Genomic DNA, 26,549 nt, shown 5'->3' on the forward strand with positions numbered 1-26,549 from the left:
GTAGAAGACTGCTTGTTCATTTCCTTACTGCCCAGACCCGAATAATCACACAGAAACTATATTAATTACAACACTATTTGGCCAATGATTATAGCTTATTCTTACCTAGCTCTTACATCTTAAATTAACTCATTTCTATCAATTTGTGTATTGCAAAGAGGTTGTGGCCTACCGCTAATGTTTCTAAGGTTCCAGCCTATCCTCTCCTTTGGCAGCTACCTGATATCTCCCTGACTCCGCCCACTTTCTCTTTATCTCTGCTCGAATTTACTGCCTGGCTTCACTCTGCTAAGTCATTGATCAAAACAACTTTATTCACCAACCAATAAAGCAACACTTATACAGAAGGACATCCCATATCATAACCCTGGCTTTCCTGGAAATTGCTCTGTAGTCCAGGCTGGCCTCGAACTCACAGAGATTCACCTACCTAAGCCTCCTGAGTTCTGGGATTAAAGGTGTGCGCCACTACCACCTGTGCCTTGTGTAGTATTTTAAGTCTTAAAGATTCCAGTCATCCAGTGCTTTGTTGCACGCGTTTATTTATTTATTTACAGACTGATAGATTGGTTTTGAGACATAGTTTTGCTCTTTCTTTGAGGCTGGCCTCAAACTCACAGTCTGCATCAGCCTCCCTAATGTTTGATTACAGACATGCGATGTTGTTCCTTATGTTCCCACCGTCTATGTTTAACTTTTGTTGTCTGATACAGGTCTCACTATGTAGCTCTGGCTGGCCTGCAGCTTGTTATATAGACCAGGCTGGCCTCAAACTTACAGAGATCTGCCTGCCTCTGCCTCAGTACCAAGTAAGTAGGGTGATTTCCCCAGCTACCTAGGACTCTCTCTGGCCTTCCAGTCTCCTGTCCTTCTATCAGTTCGTAGCTCGTGACCAGTCTGTTTAGTATGCCAGGCTGTTACAGTATGCCTTGGTAGCTGGGAGAATCAGACCTCACTGATGGGTGTCTGTTTCAGTTTCCTGACTCTTCTTACCTGTTTATTCATCTGTGGTCAGTTTAGTGACACTTTTGAATCTAGAAAATAACTTGTTTTGCCATTTCTGTTGGAGTTACACTCTGTATATAAATTAGTGTGTGTGTGTGTGTGTGTGTGTGTGTGTGTGTGAGAGAGAGAGAACTGACAGGTTTATTGTGTTGAGTCATCTTTTCCAATAACAAAAGACAGTTCTTTACTTGACGAGAGGCCGGGAGTGGACATTGGATCCCCTGGAACTAGAGCAACGGATGTCTGTGAACTATCATGTGTGTACCGAGAATCAAGCCCAGGTCCTCTGGAAGAGCAGTCAGTGCTCTTAACCTCTGAGCCAGCTCTCCAGCCCTGGCTGGTACCTGTCTTGGTCAGGTGATGAAACACCAAGACCAAATGGAGCATGGGGAGGACGTTTATTTGGCTTCTGCTTCCACATCACTGGAAGAGGTCAGGACAGGAACTCAGACAGGGCAGGAACCTGGAGGCAGGAGCTGATGCAGAGGCCATGGAGGGGTCTCGCTCGCGCCTATGGTTTGCTCAGCCTGACTCCTTATAGAACTCAGGACCAGCAGCCCAGGGGCAGCACCACCGATGCTGGGCTGGGCCTCTCTCACATCAGTCACTAAGAAAATGCCCCACAGGCTTGCTTGCAGCCCCATCTTAGCGTTTGCTCAGCTGATGGTCCCTCTTCTCTGATGATTCTAGCTTGTGTCGTTAGACACAAACCAGGCAGTACAGCACCTTACTATGCCTATAGGTAGCAGGCTCCGCCACACCATCTAGGCATGAGGCTTCAAGGTCTTATAATAAATATTTTGCTGACAGACCCATTTTTTTATTTTTTGGTTTTTTTTTAGTTTTCACTCTTTTTTATTTTGTGTTTTTTCTTCATTTTTTTATTGATTTTTATTGAGCTCTACATTTTTCTCTGATCACCTCCCTGCCTCTCCCCTCCCCCTACAATCCTTCCCCCAAGGTCCCCATGCTCCCAATTTACTCAGGAGATCTTGTCTTTTTCTACTTTCTACTGCCCATGTAGATTAGATCTATGTAAGTCTCTCTTAGTGTTCACATTGTTGTCTAAATTCTCTGGGATTGTGGTTTGTAGGCTGGTTTTCTTTGCTTCATGTTTAAAAACCATCTATGAGTGAGTACACGTGATAATTGTCTTTCTGTGTCTGGGTTACCTCACTCAAAATAATGTTTTCTAGTTCCATCCATTTTCCTGCAAAATTCAAGCTGTCATCTTTTTCTGCTGTGTAGTACTCCATTGTGTAAATGTACCACATTTTCCTTATCCATTCTTCGGTTGAGGGGCATTTAGGTTGTTTCCAGGTTCTGGTTATGACAAACAAAGCTGCTATGAACATAGCTGAGCACATGTCCTTGTGGCACGATTGAGCATCCTTTGGATAGTGTTACGAGCTGGGGGACTTCAGCTCCAGGTTCTTTGCGAGTAGTAACTATGAGGACCCTTCTCCCCAGAGAGCAATGAGTGACCAGACCAAGCAACAGAACTGTCTTTATGATGATTCTTTACTAGCAACTTCAATATCCAATGCATCAATGGGGGTTACAATCTTAATAGGCGTGGGGGATTGATGATGGGCAACACACAGGCAATTCAATATCACAATTATTAATCCTACTAATCCTAATACACAAAACCAATTCATAACCTTAACCTAATTGATCACTTATCTATAAAACACTTCTTAACCTTAATACAACTTATCCATTACCTATAAAACACTTCTTAAACTTAACACAACTTATCACTTATCTTTAAGATATCTCTTAACATTCCATATACTAGCATATGTATTAACACACCTATGCTCTTCTCTTAACATTTTGGGCACGCATTAAAGAACATCATACGACTTGGTATTCTTCAGCTTAAAAAGGGCTTTTTGAATTTCTTCAGGCTGGACGCCTGACCGCACTGAGGGCTGGACAGCGAGGCTCAACTCTTGACCCAGTAGTCTGAGCTCGCGAGATAAGGTTTCAAAGTCCTGGTATCAGGTGCTATATCAATTCTTGACCATGTAGTCTGTGGCCTGGTCTCAGAAAGCAAAAGCCTTCTGCCTGTGCTCAGGAAGGCAGAGAGTTCTGTCTGCAATCAGGAAGGCAAAGTGTCTTGTCTGTTCTTGGGAGACAGACCTTTGATGTTTACTCTCAGGAAATGAGGCATTGCATTTGGGATGCAAGGCATAAAATGTCTGCTTTCGGGAGATGAAGCTCTGTACTCGGGAGACAGAGCATTAAATGTTTAGGCATTTAATTTTTGCTATTCGGAGGCAGGCTTAGAGGATCTCTCTTTCCACAAGGCTTGATGTCCAGGCCATTGTGAGCAGTGAGATAAATGCCCTGCCTCTGGCCTCTCTTTTTATGCCAGTTTGAAACTGCCTCTCGTTTGATGCTTCTGATAACCAGATGTCCTAGGTTATCAGAATCGACTGACCACGGAAGGGTGGGGGTCCTTCTCGTGTGGCAATATTACTTCATTACCAAGGTTGCTGGGTGCAGCCCCCAATCTGGCAGGGCCAGATGGGTGTGGCACCCTTCCAACAGGCAAATGTTCTCTTAATATTTCACCTTAGTAATTTTCCACACCACACACAAGAAGAAATGCTTTTATACTACACCAAGTTGCATTCATTCTTATTCTATAAATCTCCTGCTCTATCTACACTACAGATTTTTCTTTATTTATTCATTCAGAGGAATCTGTTTCCATGCTCATTATAGACATATACCCAAAAATGGTATTACTGGGTCTTGAGGAAGGTTGTTTTCTAATTTTCTGAGAAATCGCCACACTGACATCCAGAGAGGCTGTACCATCTTGCATTCCCACCAGCAATGCAGGAGTGTTCCCATTTCCCCACAACCTTTCCAGCATAAGTTGTCATCAGTATTTTTGATCTTGGAATCTCGGAGTTGTTTTGATTTGCATTTCTCTGATGACTAAGGATGTTGAAAATTTCCTTAAGTGTCTTTCAGCCATTTTAGATTCCTCCGTTGAGAGTTCTCTGTTTAGGTCTGTACTCCATTTTTTTTTATTGGATTATGTGTTCTTTTAGTGACCAATTTCTTGAGTTCTTTGTATATTTTGGAAATTAGATCTCTATCTGATGTGGGGTTAGTGAGGCAGGTCCATTTATTGCATCAGGTTTATTTTTTATTTTTGTTTTCTAAAGATTTATTTATTATGTATACAGTGCTCTGCCTGCATGTATACCTGCACACCAGAAGAGGACACCAGATCTCATTGTAGATAGCTATGAACCTCATGTGGTTTCTGGGAATTGAACTCAGGATCTCTGGAAGAGCAGCCAGTCCTCTAAACCTCCCAGCAATCTCTCCAGCCCCCCAAGGTTTATCTTTTTTTTAAATTTATTTATTCATGTTCTTTGTGTATACACCAGAAGAAGGAATCTGATCCCATTACAGATGGTTGTGAGCCACCATGTGGTTGCTGGGAATTGAACTCAGGACCTCTGGAAGAGTAGTCAAGTGCTCTTAACCTCCGAGCCATCTCTCCAGCCCCCCAAGGTTTATCTTTTTAATTGTGTGTCCACGTGTGTCCTTGTGTGGGAATGTACACTTGAGTGCAGGTGCCACAAAACACAGAAGGAGGCTGCGGATCCCGTGGGGCTGGAGTTCTGGGCAGCTGTGGCTGCCTAACTGGGTGCTGGGATCCAAAGTCAGGTCCTGGGGAAGAGCAGCGTGTGCTCTTAACCGCTGAGCTTTCTCTGTAGCCCTGGTTATTATTATTACTACTCCAACTTCGTTTCCTTCCGGTGTTGGATTGGGACCTAGACGTTGTGCCTGCTGGGCAAGCTTGCACCCCAATCCTCTCTGCTCCTCCAGAGGGGTTAACTGTATGTAGGCAGAGTGAAGCCACTAAATGAGCCGAAGCTAGGCTGAGTTGACCTGGGGCCGACTTGGACTTGGGACAAACTTGGGCAAAGGACTTTCCTGCACCTGTGTAGTCTTCTCTGCTCTTCAGTGAATGTGGACACCACCCCCGCAGAGCTGTGGTGACAGGGCAGCAGAAGCAGCAACTGTCGCTCTGCAGACCTGAGAAGTGGCGGGGGTGGTCGCCGCAGCACCCTCTCCCAACACCACCTGCTGGTCGGAGAGCTGTTCAGAACAGGACACAGGGAAAGGGGCGACCCCGGGCAGATGCACCCTTCAGGCATCCTCCTTGGAGGCCACCTCGGGGCAATGCTGCCTGTGCTGCCCAGCTGCATCTCGGGCAGCCCTCGCCGCTTGCATTGCCCTAGGCCACTTCGTCCTGCCCAGCCCGGCACCCGGTTGTACTTTGGAGCCCTGGGCTCCGCCCTGCAGAAGCGCTGCCCAGAGAAATTACTCCAAAGCAGGCCATGGGGCTCTATCCATCCCAAATCCCCCCCCCCCATTCGCACTTGTCATGTGACTCCTCTTCCCTCCACAAGGGGAGGCAATGAGCGCTCTAGCACTCCACTGCCTCCCCCTGTCGGCAGGAATCGCTACTGCACTATCAAAGCAACTCCCAGGCTCTTTGGTACCCTACAGGGCATTATGTCTAAAAGTAGGTTTTGCTGTTGCTGAGGTGTTTTTTTGTTTTAGTGTCGTTTTAGGTCTCAGAGTCCTGAAGACAGAGTTTGAATAGTAAGCTAACCTGAAATGAACTGTTGGTGTCTATGTGTGTGCTTTGAGCTAGTAATGACTTCCCAGAGGACTCCCAACCCTCGGGCTCCTCACAGCAGTTCCTTGGGACTCTCCAAGGGCTTGGAGCCTGCTTGAGTCCTGGGAGATGGGTGGGGACATCTGAGGAACCCTGACACCCTATGCTGTGCATGATCTAGGAGACTCCTGAAGCCGAGCTGCTCAGTTCTTCTCTTCCGGGTGCTCTGGACGCTGGTAGAGCCGGATGATGCCTTCATCGTGCAGCCGCTTCCATACTGTTTTCTCTAAGTTGAAGTCATGGTTTATGTAAAAGATCAGCCGTTTCCATGACTTATCATAGTAGTGGTCAGAGAAGCGCTCGTGGCCCTGGGTGATGAAGCCATAGGCACTCACCTGCATAGAGAATGGGGGAGGAACTGGGACCGCTCTGGCTGTGTCCAGGGGCTTCCCTCATGGGAAGTCTGACCCTTTCTCCTTTGTCCTGGTTCTGTCCCCAGGGGTCTGCATGCAGGTTCGCCAGGGACACATGCATGCTCATCCCACTCCCCATTCCCATTGGAGGTTGTCAGCCACCCCCTGAGCTGAGCTCCACAGCCTCACCTTGTCACAGAGATGAAGGGCTGTCAGCAGTAAGAGGGCACCAGTGGTGGGGCGGTATATTCTCCAGTGGGCAGTGTTTAGGGTCTTTGACCTCAGAAACCTGCTCAAAATACACATATCCCCACTGTCAGGAGACAGCGAGGATGAGAGGGCACAGCCCCTCCGTGGGCTTTCAGCCCTCACCTGTTCTTCATGTAACGGATAAAGTCTGGGTGCAGCAATAGGTATCTGTCCATGTCCAAGGCGTCCTGGAAAGCTTCCTGGGGCCTGTGCCTGTATCAGGGAAGGATCACTCAGGACCTGTTCTCTTACCCAGCCTGTTGGGGCCAGGACAGGGTCATGGCATGACCGCTATCCCATCTCCAGGTGGCACAGAGACAGTCCCACCTGTCTAAGTCTTTTGAAGTCAGCCACTGACTTCTCAGTCTGGCCTGGGCTTTGGGTCAGGAAGGGAAGAGGTACCTGAACCAGTGAAGTTTGGTTTTTGCCATGGTCTGGTTCAAAAACATCGCTTCTAGCCACTCGTAGTCCCGAGTGCCCTCCAGGAAGTGTAGGTACCTGACATCCTGAAGACCAAGGACAGCAAGTGGTTCAGCAGTACCGTCTTGGGGACCGTGGGCTAGGGGTGGCCCCACTCGGTTCTAGACTGTCCCCTGGCTGTGCCATGGCCTGAGTGACTGATCCCACTGCTCTTGCCCTCATATGAGCAGAGCGTAGGACGACCCAGACTCCATCCACACACAAGGTATTCATCTCTCTGTCAGTCCCTCGTCAGGAGGCTGTGTGGCCACACCCATTCCTCTCCTCTCACCTTTCCCAGAGGCACATGCTGGAAACCCCGACTGCCCAGTATGAGGATTGACTGGACCACGGAGAAGGCAGTGAAGCCGTAGAAGGACGTCCGGGTCCCCACATCCTGTTCATAGCCTTTAATAACGGCTCCACTCAGTCTATATGGAAAGACCAAAGTGGATGGCAGGGATGGAGGGGAGAAAATTGTGGAGGTGTGTGAGAGAGGATGGGGCAGAGAGGCAGGAGCTGGAAACACACTCCATTTTCTAAATAAAAGCATTGGGACACTTGTCTGCTTTCCCATAATAGTCCATGTCGACAGGCACGAGGCTGGAGGTGGAGAACATACCGGAACACATAGTCATGGCTGTCTATCTCCTGGCCCACGTGAGAATCGTTCAGGATGCCCCCGTTGCCCACCACGGCACAGGTGATACACCTGGAGCTCCCCGAGGGGGGGCTGGCCAGGAGCAGCTGCTGCTGGGGTACCGGAGGGAAGCGGGTCACCACCTTCTGGACCACTGGAAGACAGCAGGGCTCCATTCAGAGTCCCGGAATGAAGCAGACCCCAGACAGGAGCCGGCCACCCTCTGCCCTGAAGTGAGGACTCACAGGACTGATTGAGCTCCATGAAGCCAAAGGGTGGTGCAAAGTGCTCTAGACGGTCCCACTCGCTCTGGGTGAAGTGGGCACCGTCCAGGAAGAGAGTGAGGTTGGGCAGAAAGATATTCTTTAGCCACGGTGACTTGGAGGCCCTGATCTTCAGAGAGTCTGGGCATGTCTATGTGCGGGAGGATGTGTCAGGCAAGGGAGGGGCACAGAAAATTCATCAGCCAGAGGCTGGACTGGGCACCATCAGCCAGAGGCTGGGCTGGGCACCATCAGCCAGAGGCTGGACTGGGTACCATCAGCCAGAGGCTGGACTGGGCATTACAGTCCTGCCCATCCTTCCTCTCTCACTCTGAACCCCACATCTGGCTGTCTAACTCTCCAAGTCTGGGCCCACCTTGGCCCCGGAAAATAGGCCCGCTCAGTCCCTAGCCAGCTACATCTTGGCAAGTCTGAGGACACACATGGTATGCCCACTGTACTGTTGGGACAATACCCTGTTCTGAGTGTATCCACAAACAGGTTTTCCATATTTCCCTCCTGGGAAGAGGGGAGAATGGTTAGTGAGGTGACATGGGGTTGATCGCCCACAGTTTTTCTTGAGCCTGGAGGAGAGTAAAGATTCTGGAGTCAGCTTTCCAAAAATGGCCATGTTCCTGGGGGTGGGGGGACAACAGCTGGGCACAGGGCTGTCTTCTTGTCCATTAGTCCCACGATTATAGAATAAGGATTCTTGTCCCACAGGCCAGAACTGGCCACACTCTGTCCCCACAGACTGCTGATCTGCCCCCAGGCCTTCTTCAATGCTTCCAAGGCAAACATACCCTTTTCACCCACACCCTGCTGAGTGGTCCAGACCTTGTATGGAACTGCCTTCTCCTCTCTGATTGGCTGTCATAGGAAGGAGGAATGACCCAACAGCAGTGCTGGGCCAATAGCAGTGCTGGGCCGAGCTCAGGGTGGGCCAAGGTAAAACTGACAGCTGAGCCTAGAGGAAGGGGCTGGTTGGGATGGGGTGGGGTGTGGAGGTTGAGGAAATGAGGAGGTCCCAACTCACCGTCTGCAGGCCCCCTACATCCAAACTGTATTCTTCCTCAAAATCCCACCGAGGCTCAGACTTGAAGTCAGAGGCTTTCAGCCTTTGACTTCTTTTGGTGGTGGGGCGTGGGAAAGAGGCCGGGGATGGGTTGACCTGGGCCACCTTCTTTTTGGCTGGAACAGCTGCTGTGGCCCTTGGCCTCTTCCTCTGCTCTGTCAACACTGCTCCTGTAGTTGCCAATATTTTGTTCCCACTTTCTGGAACAGGAGTCTTTGCCGCAGGCTCTTCCTTGCCCTGATCTTTCCTCTTCTTCTCCCCCTCTACTGTGGCTGCCATTCCGCCCTGATTCTTCAGGCCCAGAGCTCCTGTCCTGACAGAGGTCATCTCCTTGTCTCGAGGTCTCAGCGGCAGCTCTATGCTGAGTCTGTGGAGTGCGGCCTTTTGAAGCATCTCCTGAGACTTTTCTTCCTTGTTCTTCTCTTTAAACTGATACCTGGACACAGACAACTCTTGATGAAGGTTGGATGTTATACAAACAGACCAGAAACATCACTAGCAGGCAGGGAGACGGCTCAGTGAGGAAGAGGGCTTACTGTACGAGCGTGAGCGCCTGAGTTTGTCTCCTCAGCCTCCATGTTAATAAAACAAAAGCGTGCAGTGAGGACAGCCGTGCATGTGCCTGTAACCAGCGCTGGCTTCCTTTATTACTCTCCTCCTTAGCTTTTTAGACAGAGTTTCTCAGTGAAACTGATACCCTCTGACTCAGCTGGATTGGCGGGCTAACCAAACCCCAGGATTCCTCATGGTTTGCAGGCCTGTGGGTGCTAGGATTAAAACTCAGGGCCTCATGCTTCTGTGAGCATGTGAGCCATCTCCCTAGCCCTTGTTTTTCAACTCTCATGTAAGTCTGTTGAAAGTCGTCTGTGATGGTTTGAATGAGAATGGCCTCGCAGGCTTGTTTGGATGCTTGGGTCCCAGTTGGTGGAACTGTTTGGGAAAGATTAGGAGGTATGGCCTTGTTGAAGGAGGTGTGCCACTGGGAGTGGGTGGCACCCAACATGGGGTCCCAACCCATGGCCCTGAGATTAAGAATCTCAAGCTCTGCCAACTAAGTTAGATCTTCAGGTTAAACCCCATTGTCTATCTCTGGGCTTTTACTACCTGTGCTACAGGTGGGCTTTGAAGTTTCAAAAGCACAGGCCAGGCCCAGTGTTTCTCTCTCTCTGCCTACAGATCAGAATGTAAAGCTCTCAGCCCCACACCCGTCTGTCTGCCTGTCGCCACACTCCCTGCCATGATGACGATGGACTAAGCCTCTGCAGCTGTAAGCCTGCTCCAGTTAAATGTTTTCTTCTATAAGTTGCCTTGGTCATGGTGTCTCTTCACAGCAATGGAATAGTGACTAAGACAGCATCCTTCCGTTATGCAGCCTGTATCACAGAGCCCGTGAGTACCTACCTGTTTCGTGTTTCCCTGACTAGACGTCTAGGTAAATGTGTTATCCAGAGTTTGGAGGGAATTCCTGGGTGTATGGGGAAGGAGTCCTTCTCTAACTAGTCTGGCCATGATCCAGGTGCAATCCCACGGTCTCAGTTCCTGTTCATTTGCCCCTCCCATCGAGGCCTCCTGTTCATCTTGGATAGATGTCTCTCAAGCCCTGTCTGCTCCTACCGTTCTTTTTCTCCTCTGTTTGTGAGAGACTTACTGAGGCGGTGTGAAGAAAAAAGAAAGGAGCATGAAATGGACCGACCCACAGATCTGAAAGCCTGAGCTCCTCCCCTCCCCTGCTCATGTGATCGGAGGATTCCTAACCTGTCTGATTCCTGGCTCATCTCATCTGTATGAGACCGCTGCCTCTGCCATCGGGGCAAAGCCCCCTGCCGCTGTCCACCAATGCAGGGCACCGGTGCAAACTGCATGCACAGGGCTGGCAAGACTGGTGATCTGAGCTGGATCTCCAGGACCCACCAACTCCCTCAAGCTGTCCTCCGACCTCCCACAGCTGGCATATCTGTGTGCCCTTCTCCCAAAATAAAGAAGTAAAATGACCAAGGGTGGCGGTGCACAACTTTAATCCCAGCACTCGGGAGGCTGATGCAGGTGGATCCCTGTGAGTTCCAGGCTAGTCTGGTCTACACAGTGAGTCCCCGGGTATACAAGGCTATGTAGAAAAGTCCTGTCTCAAAATAGATAAATAAAAGCTAGCTAGCCAGCTCAGCAGTTAAGAGCATGAGCTACTCTCACAGAGAATTTGGATTCAGTTCCAGCACCCACGTGGTGGCATACAACCACCTGTAATAGTTTCGGGGCATCCAACACCTTCTGACTTCCACAGGCACCAGGCATGCATATGGCGTGCTTACATACACGTAGGCAAAACCGTCATACACATAAAGAATTTAAAACAGCTGGACGATGTGTCGCGCGCCTTTATTCCCAGTACTTGGGAGGCAGAGGCAGGGAGATCTTTGTGAGTTCAAGGCTAGCAGGGTGAATTCCAGGACAGCCAGGGGTGTGCAGAGAAACTCTGTCTCGAAAAACCAAATATATACATACATATATATATATAACATAAATAACTGTAATAAAAATAAAGATGTATATTTAACAAGTATTAGTCACTTCCTCTCACACCTGTGTTGTTTTGTTTTATTCAAGACAGGGAGCCCTGCAACCCAGGCTGGCTTCTGGCTCACTATGTACCTTCAATTCCTCTTTCTCCTGCCTCCATCTCTCAAGGGCTGGGATTATAGGCTGTGCCACTAAGTCCAGCAAGGAAATGGATGTGAACTACGCACAGAGGAGTGGTCAGTTTGAAGGCATGAATAATATACTCTAAGTGATCAGTAATGCACTGGTGTCCCACCAAGGGAAGAAGCCAACGCCCTTCTTGGTGGAATTTAACCAAGACTTGGGTTCTCTACTTCACTCTCCTTTGTCTTCTGTCCTATGGTGATTTGTTTCTCAAGCCTGAATCTGTGCCTGCCTGAAGGCGGTATTGGGAGTCTGTCCCTAGTTCTGAGTCTGTCAGCGAGTGACTGCATATGTACAAAGGGCTTTGCTCTGTCTTTCCTGAATGGCACAGAAAGCATCCCAATGGGAAGGAATGGTATACTCTACAGAAATCTTCAACAGAGTTTTACAAGGGATTAAGTCATTGGCTCCAACAGACCCAACTTCCGGTATTACAAGTACCATTGTTTATCAAGCAATATCCAAATGTTGTGCCCAACATTTCATAAGATTGCTTTCACCCTTTATTTTTATTGCCTTCAGGAAATGATATGCAAACATTGTTCTCTGAGTCAGGAACACCAAGGAGTACATAATTTCAATTTAGGGTTATAGCTATACGGTAGTTCAGGTTGTAAAAGTTGGTGTCATGGGAAAATCAAGGCAAACAAGCTTGTTATACTGTTTCACACTTGTTATATTGTAACATAAAAGGCAGGTTGAGCAGGCTGAGCACACAGTAGAATAGCCTGTCTCATGTGATCTCAGGGGGGAAGATTAACTCTGGCTGAGCACACAGGAGAATAGCCAGTCTTATGTGATCTCAGGGGGGACGATTAACTCTGGCTGGGAGCTCCGGAGAAAGCTCCAGTCTCTTAGATAGAAGAGACATTGTCGTGGTATTGTCACAGAGGACATGAGAAAGGTGTCACTCAATGGCTGTTCATGAAATGTCTGTTCTGTGCAGGGTATGCTGATACACATACACAGGCTGCAGATTTGAATAAAGTCGGGCGTCGTTGGGCTGGACAGTGGGAGATGGTTGCTGTTAGGGGTGAAGACAAGGAGGATCCTGCCAGGCCGAAGAAATGCAGCCGGTCAAGTGGGAGAGAACCTCTGCTAACCTTGCCTCGCTGTTCCGCCTTGCTCAGCGGGGCCAACTTTTTGGTTACATCGTATCTCTTGCCTTCCTAAACTAGGAAAAACAAAAACAAAAACAAAATAGAGACCTGTTCTAATCTTCCAGAAAGGGCACTGTCTGTTCTGACCTTGAAACTGAATAAAGACCTAATTTAAGGTTTCTAAGCATATGCTGGGGAGGAGTGGAGTCCTTGACTCTTAACCAGGGAACCAGGGGCCTTCTTCATTGGAATACACACACACACACACACACACACACACACACACACACCACATTGGCCTGATACAGAAAATGCATTTCTCTGTATGTATTTTAAGTTTGTTTATTTCGAGACAGGGTTTCTCTATGTAAGGTAGCTCTGGCCAACCTGGAACTTGCTCTGTAGACCGACCTTTGCCTTATAGATTTGCCTGCCTCGTGAGTGCTAGAATTAAAGGTGTGCCCCATCACCACCCAGCTATTTTTGTTTTGAAACGATGTTATGTCTGCGAGTGGGTGTGTGCATGAGAATTCAGGTGCCCACAGAGCTCGATGCTAGTGCTAAAAGTTACACCCAGATCCTCTGCAAGACCAGTAATCACTCTTTTTAATTTTGTATTTATTTATGTATTTTTTTTTTTTAGGTATGAGTGCTCCGTCTTCATGTATGTCTGCACGCTAGAAGAGGGCATCAGATCCCATTATAGGTGGTTGTGAGCCTCCATGTGGGTGCTGGGAATTGAACTCAGAGCCTTGAAAGAGCAGCCAGGGCTCTTAACCATGAGTCATCTTCAGCCCTCTGGTACTCTGAACTGAGAAAACTCTCTAGCATGCATAAGATACAGATACATACATGTGTATATGTTTACATATACATGTGTATTTTTAAAACATTAAGACAGTTGTCACATGTCCCAGGCTGGCCTCAAAATCACTGTGTCGCCAAGGATAGGATGACTTTGAACTTGTGATCCTCCTGTCTCCAACTCCCAGATGCTGGGGTTCCAGGAATGCCTCACTATGACCAGTTTGTGCAGTGCTGAGGAACAAGCACCCTACCAGCTGAGCTATGTCCCTAGCTGAAGGCAGTGGACCTGCTGCATGAAGCAGCTACCAGCGCACAGCATGGACGGCTGAATGGAGAGAAAAAGAACCCCTCTTTGGGATCTGTCTCAAGGCAAGGGTGGCTCAGTGACTCTGGGGAACGTTCTGTCTGTAGATGCTCCGGTTACTTGATGACTTGTTTAAGTTTTACAGGAAGTCGAAGCAATGACCTAGGTAGAGACAAAATTATGTAATCTAGTTTCACTAAATTCTCTAGAATTAAGTCTACCTGTAATGACTAGGTGTGTCTATGTGGATATGTACATAGGTGTTCCATTATTCTCATGTACAGAGTTCAATGAGGGTTTGAGAAGTCTTCAGATGCTGGTGGCTCAGTAGGTTCAGACTCCAGGGGCCTGACCTGGTACATGGGCCGGGTGGGCTTGAGGAGAGCATTTTTCTACAACGTCTCTAACTCAGAGGGACAGAGCAAAGGGCTTGTAGACAATCCCCAGGCAAAAACCAATTTAGTTACGTAATTCTGATCTACATGGGAGTAAAGATACAAGATATTGAATTCCAAAATAAATTTATCAGAGCAGGGGAGATGGCTCAGTTAGGAACATGCTTGCTGTTTAAGCATGAAGATCCAGGTTCAAGTCTCAGCACCTCCGCAGAGCTTGTCCTCAGGGGCAGAGACCAGAGGACTCCAGGTAGCACAGGTGCCCTCATTGCTTAACCAAGGGCCTTGGGACACACACACTGGCTGGCCTTGGAGAGAAAATGCTCACGGGCTCCATCCGGTAGAACCCAGCTGGCAAGCTCTAGGTTCAGCAGAGACCCCATCTCAAACAATCAAGTAAGGAAAGATTGAGGAAAACATCTGCTACCCCCTCCGGTCTCTGCACCCACACCTTGCCGTGAAGATGGACTTGGGAATCAGCAGATCTTTGCCTCCTGTCCCAAGGTGGCCACACTGAATGAATCTTTCCCTGCTTTTCACTATTACTTTTTTTGTTTTGTTTCAGTTCGTTGTTTGTTTTTTGATCAGGTCTCACTGCGTTGCTCTAGCTGTCCTGGAACTCACTCTGTAGACCAGGCTGGCCTCAAACTCACAGATCCACCTGCCTCTGCCTCCTAAGTGCTGGAATTAAAGGCGTGCGCCACTACGCCCAGTTTATTATTACTTATTTTTTTAATTAATCTATTGAAAACAGGCAGTGGTGGCTTATTAGGGCTGCCGGCACCCAGGCGCTGACCCTAACTCCAGCCACATTGTCTTGTACCCGAAGCTATTTTCAGCTTGTTTAACTGGTTGATCTTGAAACTGAGAAAACTCTTTGTAAGCAGACAGTGGTGCACACTAAGCAGAGAAAGCCCTCCCAAGCCTGGTAAACTCTGCCATGCCTGCTTCAACCCGGCCCTGACCAGGGAAGTCACAACCATCTGAAGCCCCTTTCTTCAGCAACTTAACACCTTGGCCATCCCAGGCCTTAGCGCGTGGGAAGCTAAATCAGGATGATGAGGAGTTCTAGGCTAGCCTGGGCTACATAATGAGCTCCAGGTCATCCTGGGCTGTGTTCAGATCCGATTTAAAACAAACATACAATATATTGAAGCCATTCCACCTTTAACTACAAACTCGGGGTGGCAAGCTGGCAAAAGCACTTCCCACCGAGCCTGACAACCTGAGTTACCAGTTGACCTCTGACCCCCCACACGAGCACCACAGCACACTTAATCCCTACACGACATGTTTTTTAGTGCCTCATAACACACCTCCCACAAGGACTTTATGAGGCAAGAAACAAAAGGCATTCAATTCATGAACTTGTCTTTTCTTTGCGGTACCTGCACATGTGTGTGCAGATATGCATGCGTGTGTATGTATGTGGAGGTCAGAGGTTGACATAGGGTATCTTCCGCAGTGGCTCTCCACCACATATGTCAAGGCGGTTCCTCACTTCAACCTATCCTTACGAACACAGCTTCTAGTTTGCTTCCTCTGGGGATCCCCAGCCTCCACTATGCTGAGATTACAGGTAGGCTCCATGGGCCTAAGAAGACCCCAAAGGGTAATGACTACATGCTGACCCAATGAAGACAGGACCACAGAGTGTCAGAGGATCTCCCACCTAAGCTAGGTGGGTCTGAAAAGGCGATGGAACAGGGACAGTGGTGGTCTCCACAGCAGCCCAACCAGTGGCTCAAAAATTGCCTGCCTGTTGAGATTGGAGAGATGGCTCAGTGGTTAAGAGCACTGACTACTTTTCCAGAGGACCTGGGTTCAATTCCCAGTGCCTACATGGCAGCTCACAACCATCTGTAACTCCAGTTCCAGAGGATCTGACACCCTCACACAGACATACATGTAAGCAAAACACCAATGCACATAAAATAAAGATACATAAATTATTAAAATCGGCTGCCTGTTCCTGGAGTCTGGGATGGTGCTGAGAAGTGAGGCCCTCGGGGATTGAATTCTGCAGCTTCCTGGATTAGGGGTCCAGGCCCTGAAATCAGAGGATTAGAGAAAATATGCCTATTTCTTGGCTAGATAAATCGCACAGGAGTTCAGGGCACATACTGCTCTTCAAGAGGACCCAAGTTTGAGTTTCCCAACAACTATGTTGGGTGGCTCACAAGCACCTATAACTTTGGTTCCAGGGGATCCCATTCCTCTGTGGGCACCTTCACTCGTGTGCACACAGAGACACACAAACATACATGCAGTTAAAAATAATAAAAATAATTCTTTAGGAAAATAGTTATGTTTCTTTTGTTTTTAATTTTATTATTTTATGTGCACGGGTGTTTTTCCTGCATGTATGTACACCATGTGTGTGTCTGGTGTCAAAGAAAGCCAGGGGAGGGCATTGCTCTAGAAGCCCATGGTATTACAGGTGGTTGTGAGCCACCATGTGGGTGCTGGGAATCGAACCTGGGTCCTCTATGGAAGAGCAGCCGGCGCTCTTAACCACTGAGCCATCTCTGCAGCCCCATGCATATGTCTACACTCAAACACAAAACATCTAAAAAGTCCCATAGGTCTTGGGCTCAGGTTCACTCAGTCTCTTGTTAGTCTCTCGTTCCCGAGTGGACTCTGACTTTGTCACATCCTTGGGTTGTAATGTCCCCACTTGCTGAGGGGGCCTCTGGGAACCACACAAACACTGTTCTCTCCACGATGCTCTGCCACTCCCCACACTTGCTGGAACTCTCCCACTTTCCTCTGTAACAACCGTCCAGCGTGACTTCAGTACTAATAGCAACACCACACGAATATTTCACATTCCAGGTTCGTGTCTTACTCGCTTCTATGAAACTTTCTATCTCTAGAGAGCTCACCAGAAAGGGGCAGGGTAAGAATGGCACCCAGGGCCAAAATCCCTTATGTTTTACGGTCTCCAGGATGGGTGGGACGATCCTTGACTTTTACGGATAGATTAATCTTCTTTGAAAAGATGTGCAAACAACAATCTGGTAGAGTTGTAAAGATCAAAGACACACACAGAAGGCTCCTGGGGCGCAGTTGATAGAGCAGCTCCAGGTCTGAATCCAAGTGTCATAAGTGAGGGCGTTACCGTCTTCGCAATGACCCCCATAAAGCAAGGTAAAGAAAGTTTCCACAGCTCTCTGTCACCATTGTGAACTTCATTAAGTTACTTTTGTGTGTGTCGGTGAATGTACACATGTACGTGCGTGGACGTGGATACCTGAGGTCAGCCTCCAGTGTCTTCCTTAGAAACCTTCTACTTTGCTCTTTGAGACAGAGTCTCTGGCTGGGAGCTTGCTAAGCAGGCTTGGCTGGCTGGCTGTCGACCCCCAGGGGTCCACCAGTCTCCATGCCCATGGCACTGGGACTCAGTGGCCACCACCACGCCTGGAGTTTACATGAGTTCTGGGAATCAAACCCACAAGTTCACACTCCCGTAGCAAACACTTCACTGACTGTTCTCCCTAGTCCCTTCAATTTTTCTTTTTCTTTTTAGATACAGGGTTGTGTTTGGTGATGGCTGGCCTCCAACTCAGGATCCTCCAGCTGCAGCGCCCCCCCTCCCCAGTGCTGGGGGTCATAGGCATGTTGCCCCCCCCCCAGTGCTCCATGTTCCCCAGCGCTGGCCTATTGCTAGCTGTCTTTTACTGATTTTGCTGCTTCCATCTGTCGGCCCCTGCAACACTGTGGCTCCTCCAAGCTGTAAGACTTGGGGTCACTTTTGCACCCCCACCTTCTTCCCACCACTCTTTCAAAATATCTCTTGAAATTCACTTCTTTCTTCTGGGATCCTCCCTGGGCTTCAGTGACTAAAGCCTCCTTGCATTCCTGACAATTAACTACCTAGGCAATCCCTCTGCCCTTCATCATCACACTGGGATGGGTCCAAACTTCTGCTCTCGTGAGGCAGCCTTTCTGCTCTGAGGCCCCTTTGCCACTGTCCTCTGGCCCCACCCTTCTCTAGGGATCCCCTGCTTTCCAGGCAAGCCCTTCATGTCAGGGGTGCTACTTCCCCATTCAGTAAGGCTGATGGGTTGTTCTAGGTAAGCCCCTTTCTCTGTAGATTATTTTAGGCTAGCCCTAGCCTCTGTAGATTATTCTAGGCTAGCCCCAGTCTCTGTAGATTATTCTAGGTTAGCCCCAGTCTCTGTAGATTATTCTAGGTTAGCCCTAGTCTCTGTAGATTATTTTAGGCTAGCCCTAGCCTCTGTAGATTATTCTAGGTTAGCCCCAGTCTCTGTAGATTATTCTAGGTTAGCCCCAGCCTCTGTAGATTATTCTAGGTTAGCCCCAGCCTCTGTAGATTATTCTAGGTTAGCCCAGCCTCTGTAGATTATTCTAGGTTAGCCCCAGCCTCTGTAGATTATTCTAGGTTAGCCCCAGCCTCTGTAGATTATTCTAGGTTAGCCCCATTCTCGGTAGACTCTTCCTTACCTAAAGACCATTTGCTGGAGACCATTTGCTGGTCACTCAACCAAATTGTACACTGTCTTTGAAGCCTTTAACAGAGACCTTCTAGACTCTCTCTCTTCCAGAGACCTCTCTCCATGGCAACTGTTCCCTCTGTCAATCATTTGGGACTTGGTTACATACAGTTTATTGAACATGCTTCATGTTACAGTCACTTCAGGGGATTTTAAGACTTATTCTAGTTGAATTCGTTTGTTTTTTGAAATAGGGTTTCTCCACATAACAACCCTGGCTGTCCTGGGACTCTCTTTGTAGACCAGACTCGTCACAAACTCACCGAGATCTGCCTGCCTCTGCCTCCCTAGTGTTGGGTTTAAAGCCATGAACCACCACTGCCCGGCTCATTCTAGTTTTGAGTGGTAGTACATGCCTATAATCGCAGCACTTGGGAGGCTGAGGCAGGAGGATCAATGAGTTTGAGGCTATCTTGGGTTATATAGTGAGACACTGTGTGTTTGTCTGTGTTAGATCTATCTGTCTGTTTGTCTGTCTATTGCTATCTATCCCCTCCCTTCCTCCTGTTTTCAGGGCTGAGAATCAAACCCAGGACCTCAGAGATGCTGGGCAACTGCTCTACCATGGAGCCATACCCCTCCCTCAGCCCTTTCTCCTTTTCAGAGCCTCTTTGTGTTTTATACTCCACAACCTGGTTTGGGAAGAGCTGTCCCTGCTTGTCCTGAGGTGCAGTCAGCTTGGTGGCTGCCCAGCTCTCTCTGACATGGGCTCAACAGTCAGTAGCTGAGGTTTCCCTGGGGAAAGCCCCTCTGCTCGGGGGACCCCTCGGAGGGTCTTTTCCAGGCTCCCGTCTCCCACAGCTCCCAGCAACATCATTGTCCATGGACACCTTTCTGGGAGTGGGGGTTCCACTCTTAGACCCCTGACACAGGAAGTGCTGAGCTCCTGCTCCACAGCTGCCTGGGCCATGGAGACCCAGGGCAGGATAGAGTGGTTCTGTTGTCTCCTCAGTGTGCCACACAATGAACAACTGCACTGAGATTCAGCCTTCAGAAGTCTCTAGACCAGAAATGTTCACCGGCCTATTTACCATACCTGTGAACTCGGGAGCTGGTGGTGTTGGCTGGGTACGGGGCTGGAGGGATTCTCCTGCAGCCCACTCCTACCAGACGCTTCTCGCTAGCAGCCTTGGAATCCTCTACCCCCTCCCCTTCCCACGTTCTTCTAGGGATGATCTTTGACATCGTGACAGCTATTGTCATTGACAAAATACACACTTGAGAACTGAGTGGTCAAGTGACAAAAACAAATAAATCAGCAAAAGGGTTGGGCAAATTGCACAGGCCTCTAATGCTGGAACTTGGGAAACAGAGGCAGGTGAATCTTTGTGAGTCTCAGGCTGGTCCGCATAGCAAATTCTTAGACAACCGGGGTTACACAGAGAGCAATTGTCTCATATAGAATACCAACAGACATAAACACATCTTCATACCACAAGCAAAAATAAATATCTTCTAAATGAACCCTTGAAGTAAACAAAAATATGGAGACATTTTCAGGAGACTTAGAAGAAGATGTTTTGCAGATGTTTTGCGTTTTTTGCAGGGGAGGGAGTCTTGAACCAACCTTCCCCCAAATCACAATGCAATGGCCATGAAGGAGAGAGACAAATCTCATCCAGGTAAAAAGTGTTCCTAAGCCAACATGGTGGCTCACACCTGTAAACCCAGGACTGGGGACGTAGAGGCAGGAGGATCAGAAGGTCAAAACCATCCTCAGCTACACCACCTGCAGGGATCAAGCTCAGGTCAGAGGACAAATGCCTGGGTTTAGCCCAGCTCTGTGACCGGCAGGGCAGTGAACTATGGAGTGACTCACCTTCGCTGCCTGTCGTCCTCACCCCGAGGAGTGAGAAGCTGGAGGGTGTAGAACAGCCTGCACACATACACATTGCAGAGGGGTCACTGAGATATTGTGAGCACTGGACACACCCTGGCATTAAGCAGTGATAGAGTCGGGGAGACCCTCGCTTCCTGATCACTTCTCTGTACTTTCTTTTCTCTTTTTAACCGGGTCTCCTGTAGCTCAGGCTGGCCTTGAACTTGCTGTGTAGCTGAGCTTGAACTCCCGATCCTCCTGCCTCGACCTCCCGAGTGCTAGGATGTGCCACCATCCTGGTTTGATACAGGGAATCAGACAGGGGCTTTGTTCACGCTGGGCGAGCACTCCACCCACCAAGCCACCTCCCTAACCCAACTTGTGTGTACTTTCCCCCTGTCTCTGTGAGAGAATGAACGCATTGTTTGCAAGCGCTGAGTAGTAAAACCAAAAGAGTTTTTTTACTGAGCCTGGCAAGAGGATCTCACTTCGGGAGACGTGCTAAATGTTCGAGAAGTTCTTATGGAGGACCCCCTTGGGGATCAGGTATGATGGTTCCTCCTCACCCCCACCAACGGGAGGTCTTCACTTGGGGAGCAGGTTTGACGGTTCCCCCCATCACCACTACCAATGGGAAGTCTTCAGTTGGGGTGCAGACTTGACGGTTCCTCCTCACCCCCACCAATGGGAGTTCTTCACTTGGGGCACAGATTTCACAGGTCCCCCTCACCCCACCAATAGGAGGTCTTAAACTCTACTGCCTCCCTTTCAGGATGAGAACGCCTCTGAGACACGGGAAATACACAGACTAAGTCTTTGCTATGGGTCAACGAGAAGGCGTTGAGAGCAGGTCCTTCCCCAGCTGCCCTGTTACTCACCAGCCCTGGGGGCAACCTGTCTTGTGCTGTGTGTGCCATCTGCAGATGCAGTCCCTGAGTTTCCAGCTCCTGCCTGCCTTCTCCTACAACCCTCCTGGTATCCAGGGCACCTTGGTCATCGCCGCCACCTCCATTTCCATCTCTTCCAGGTTCTGACACTGGCTTTCCTTCCGGACCTTAACACACCATGTGGACCTGTAGGAAGCTCGGAGGTCCCCAGGCCTCCTCACTGGCTGGTCTTTCTGGGACTCACAGGGTTGGCTCCTTACCTGGAAGGCTTTGTGCTGGGCTCCTTGATGAAGGAAGGCAGAATGAAGAGAGAGGTCAGCACAGCCAAAAACAGGACCCCCTGAGCGCAAGGATGCAATCTCTCACACCAGATCTTCATGGTGCCTGGCTGGATCCCAGAAGCCTGTGGGAGAGCAAGTCTCTGATAGAGAGGTCACGTGGCCTCCGTGTGCAGGTATTTGGGCCAGGGAGGGCTGGTCTGTCACCTTCTATCTAGCCACTTTAGAGAGCAGAGGAGGGAAAGGAAGGGTGGAGTATGCTTTAAGCTGGCATGGATTGAAGGAAGAGAAACTCCTTCTGTTCAAACAAGGTGGTTTTTTTTTTCCTTTTTAGTCTCTGAAGCCAAATTCTGGAGAATTATATGAGACCATGTATCTATCACAAACAGCCTTGCTTTTATCTGGTCATTTCCTCTCCCAGCCTCATCCATAAGAGAGAGAAGTGGTAGTGTTCACGCTCAGGTGCTCATCCACACTCAGGTGTTCCACACACGGCCACAATCGAGGGTCGACTTCCTTAGTTTCTCCGAAACTGTGACTGGAGCAGCACCAGCCAGTAATGTTTCTGAGACTGGCTCGCATCCAAGGACCATAGAAGGCTTCACAGAGAAGCATCCAGGACTGGGGAGAAGGCTCAGTGGTTGAGAACACAGCTGTTTTAACCCAGCACCCACAAGGCAACTCACAACGGGCTGTAACTCCAGCTCCAGCTCCAGGGGATCTGCTGCCCCCTTCTGGCCTCCATGGGCTCCTGCACACTTGTGCACAGACATACTCTCTGGTCGGATTTCCAGAAAACATAGAAGTATTGTGGATTCTTGCTTCTAGGATGTTGAGCTATACAAGCATTCAGCAGGCCCAGGGTCACTTGGAAGGTGCGGTTCTACAGGTTTGAGGGCTTGGGTTCATTGCTCACACCTCAAAGCTTCTGTTTCTGCCCCAAAGCCCTTGGCCCTCACCCACATCACGCGCCAGCGAATGCCTCACCCACCCTTCTAGAGACAAGAGCATGCTAGCAGGCTCCTAGGGAGCTGGGGCTTGTAAGACAGTTAATGTATGTAAATCCCACTGCAACTCTTGGCACCAGAACAGGGGCATCCCTCCCTTTCAGGGAACTCTTGTGATCTGTCTCTGCCTCACTGTCTTTTTCTGTCTTTCTGTCTCTCTGTCTTTCTGTCTCTTTCTGAATAGGCTTGTTGTCAAGTCCTTGTTCTTGGGGCTGGGGTGATGGCCCAGTTGGTAAAGTGGTTATTTTGCAAGGGTCTTTACCCTAAGTAGTTCAATCCTCAATAGCCTCATGAAAGGAAAAAAAAAGTTGTGTGTGGTGGTGGGGAGTCAGGTGTGGAAAGATGGTTCAGCAGGTGCTTGCTGTTCAGCCCTCATGGCCTGACTTTGATCCCCAGAGTCCATGGAAAGGTGCAACCCAATGAAGTTGTCCTCTGACACGAGTGCCCACCTATAATAATAATAATAATAATGTAAAATGAAAACAAAGCAGGGCATGATAGTACGTGTTTATACTTCTAGCAATGGGGAGTCAGAGACTGCCAGATCTCTGGGTTCACTGGCCAGTATGGGCTACTTGGTGGCATAAGACTAAAATGGGAATGATATACCTGACAAGTTAATGGAAGACCAAACCAGGAAAATAGACCTTGCAGGTTAAGGGTTCTGTTTTCAGCTAAGACAGTTAAGAACAAGTTCCAGTTTGTCCTGCGGTAAGCCCTTGACAGGTAAAGTTTCTATTTGTAATTAAAAAGTAAGATCCTGCACGGTCAACAAGACAAAATGACAGCCTACAGAATGGGAAAAGATCTTCACTAACCCCACATCAGACAGAGGGCTGATCTCCAAAATATACAAAGAACTCAAGAAATGGACAACAAAAGATCACATAATCCAATTTTAAAAAATGGAGTACAGACCTAAACAGAGAACTCTCAACAGAGGAATCTAAAATGGCTGAAAGACACGTAAGGAAATGTCCAACATCCTTAGTCATCAGAGAAATGCAAATCAAAACAACTCCGAGATTCCATCTTACACCTGTAAGAATGGCCAAGATTAAAAACACTGATGACAACTTATGCTGGAGAGGTTGTGAGGTAAAGGGAACACTTCTGCATTGCTGGTGGGAGTGCAAGCTGGTACAGCCCCTTTGGATGTCAGTGTGGCGATTTCTCAGAAAATTAGGAAACAACCTTCCTCAAGACCCAGTAATACCACTTTTGGGTATATATCCAAAGGATGCTGAATCGTCCCACAAGGACATGTGCTCGACTATGTTCATAAAAGCTTTGTTCGTCAGAGCCAAAACCTGGAAACAACCTGAATGCCCCTCGATTGAACAATGGATAAGGAAAATGTGGTATATTTACACAATGGAGTACTACAGAGCAGAAAAAAATAATGACATCTTGAATTTTTCAGGAAAATGGGTGGAACTAGAAAACATTATTTTGAGTGAGGTAACCCAGACACGGAAAGACAATTATCAGATGTACTCACTCATAGGTGGTTTTTAAACATAAAGCAAAGAAAGCCAGCCCACAAACCACAATCCCAGAGAATTTAGACAACAATGAGGACCCTAAGAGAGACTTACATAGATCTAATCTCATGGGAAGTAGAAAGAAGAAAAAGACAAGATCTCCTGAGTAAATTGGGAGCATGGGGACCTTGGGGGAGGATTGAAGGGGAAGAGGAGAGGCAGGGAGAGGAGCAGAGAAAAATGTAGAGCTCAATAACTATCAAGTAAAAACAATAAGATCCTGTTTCTTAGATCTGATGCAAACTCTTGCGACCCCATACCTGAGATGTATAGCCTTACTCTTGCTTCTTCTCTGGCCATGTACCTCTCTGACCACTGTAACACCCGACTCTCTGGCCTCTCTGAACAGCCTATCTTTTCCTTTGGATATGTTAGGTATTTTCTTACCAACAAGCCTCTTCGACGCAAATAATCCCAATCAGACCAAATCAAACCGAATTAGAAGATATCCAGGTTTAACTGGACGCCTGCACTCTCGGGTGGTCCCAGGAAAACACAGGGGTGGAGGGTGGGGGGAGAGCCAACACAACCACCAGAGAGGAAGAGGGGAGACCACGTGTTTATTCTCTGGGGGGCAGTTTAAGTAGCCTGTGGGAGTGTCTTGACCCTCCCTGGGGAGGGGTCACCCTTTGGTGGGCATTCTTGGAGGTGGAGTTTGAACTGAGGCAACTCCCAGGGGAGGGAGCTTGGAATGGAGTTTTTTGCCCAGCCTTTCAAAGATGGATGCCAGGGGGCTGGGATGAGGCCCCCGACCAAATCAGACTCTCTTTGGATAAAGGAGCATCAGCTCAAATCTGTCTGCTTCCTGCAGGCATGGGGGCAATATCGTCGAGGGCAGAGCTGGGAGTTGGTGAGCTCAGCGAGAGGTGTGGCTAGAGGGGCATCCTGTTTACTGCCATCCTGGAGACGCCAGGCATCTGTTCCTTGAGGGAGATAAGAAGGCAGGTGGCTAGGAGAAAAAATATTGTTATTACCGTCTTGTTTGTACAGACAAAGATAAGTGTGCCACGAGCAGGGAGCTCAGGACCGCGAGGGGTGCACCCACGCACTGAGACCGTGGGGATGTTCTGTCGGGAGCTCACCGGGGCCAACTGGCCTGGGTCTGAGGGAGCGTGGGATGGAGCCGGACTTGCTGAGCATGGTGGACGGTGGGGACTGCTGGGGGCTTGGGAACAATAGCGGTACTGGCTTTGTGGGAGCCTGGGAGGTTGGGATGCTCGCCTTGCTGGACCTGGATGGAGGTGGGTGGCCCTTGGACTTCCCACGGGTCGGGGAACCCTGGTTGCTCTTCGGGCTGATGAGGGAGGGGGACTTGATCGGGGGAGGGGGAGGGAGGTGGGAGGTGGTGGCGGGGAGGAGGCAGAAATCTTTAATAAATAAATTAATTAAAAAAAAAAGATAAGTGTGCCAGGCTGAGGAGCAGATAGGCCCTTCATTGTAGCATCTTGGAAAACCAGAGGGTGGAAGGTCCTAACTGCTGGATAGACCAAGTGTCTTGAGTAGGTGCCCACTTGAGCCTGGAGAGCTGGTACCAGCATGGGTGTCCCAGGAGCTTGGCAGCAGAGGGGGTGGTGAGGATTACCATGTGAGGTCCTGTCCATTGAGGTTCAAGAGACCTAGGAGTTAGCTGTTTGAGGAGTACTCTGTCCCCTGGGAAGAGCAGGGCAGGTTCAGGGGCACTAGGGTCCACTGGTGTGGGGGCAGGGAGACAGCTGTCAGCGTGTGAATGGAGAAAGGGACCTCAGAAGGGAGAGGTAGGGTGGGTACCCCACCACTGGAGGAGTTAAGTCTGGATGTGATGGTTAAGGAGAAAGGGCCTGCCATAAAGCAGCTCAAAAGGACTCAGGCCCATAGGGGAACATGGGGTGGCCCTGAGGCAAGTAAGGGCACTGGGGAGAAGGGAGGGTCAAGATAACCTGAGTTCAATGGAGAGCTTGATTAGTTGTTATTTGATGAGCCCATTGGCCCTCTCCACCTTTCCCGAGGATTGTGGATGTGTTATTTCCAGGAGATGTTGAGAGCCTCTGACACGAGCTCCATGACCCTGGAAGTAAAGGCTGGCCCATTGTCCATTGGGTGGTCCGTGGGATGCCAAGCCAAGAAATGATGTGGTCCAGGAGTATCTGAGCCACCACATCTGCCGTTTCCCTGGAGGCCGGAAACGCTTCCATCCACCCTGTAAAGGTGTCCACAAGTGTTAGGAGATAACAGAGTTTTTTATGAGTAGGCATATGGGTGAAATCGACCTGCCAATCTTGGCTCGGTTGGTGTCCATGAAGTGGATACAGAGACTGATCTATATGGAGAGCCCCCTGTGGATTGGCCTTGGCACTTGTCTGGCAGGAGGAGTGAACCTGTGAAATATGATCTCGGAGATGGGTGGGGTCAAGGAGGGGCTCCAAGAAGCAGAACAAAGCTTTGAGGCCTATG

At 48.9% G+C, this 26,549-nt stretch overlaps 1 protein-coding gene across 1 annotated transcript; it reads right to left on the bottom strand.

Moving 5' to 3' along the window:
- Nucleotides 1–5,868: 5,868 nt before the first annotated feature.
- LOC142831515 (alpha-N-acetylgalactosaminide alpha-2,6-sialyltransferase 1-like) lies at nucleotides 5,869–9,043 on the bottom strand. The gene is made up of 8 exons (XM_075941717.1): nucleotides 8,726–9,043; nucleotides 7,672–7,840; nucleotides 7,409–7,580; nucleotides 7,079–7,217; nucleotides 6,730–6,833; nucleotides 6,451–6,540; nucleotides 6,268–6,367; nucleotides 5,869–6,060 (listed from the first exon to the last, which is right to left on the bottom strand). The coding sequence occupies exons 1-8, from the start codon at nucleotides 9,041–9,043 to the stop codon at nucleotides 5,869–5,871; spliced, it is 1,284 nt and encodes a 427-aa protein (XP_075797832.1).
- Nucleotides 9,044–26,549: the final 17,506 nt, after the last annotated feature.

The sequence above is a fragment of the Microtus pennsylvanicus genome, chromosome 11 (genome assembly GCF_037038515.1).
Source record: "Microtus pennsylvanicus isolate mMicPen1 chromosome 11, mMicPen1.hap1, whole genome shotgun sequence".
Lineage (NCBI taxonomy): Eukaryota > Metazoa > Chordata > Mammalia > Rodentia > Cricetidae > Microtus > Microtus pennsylvanicus.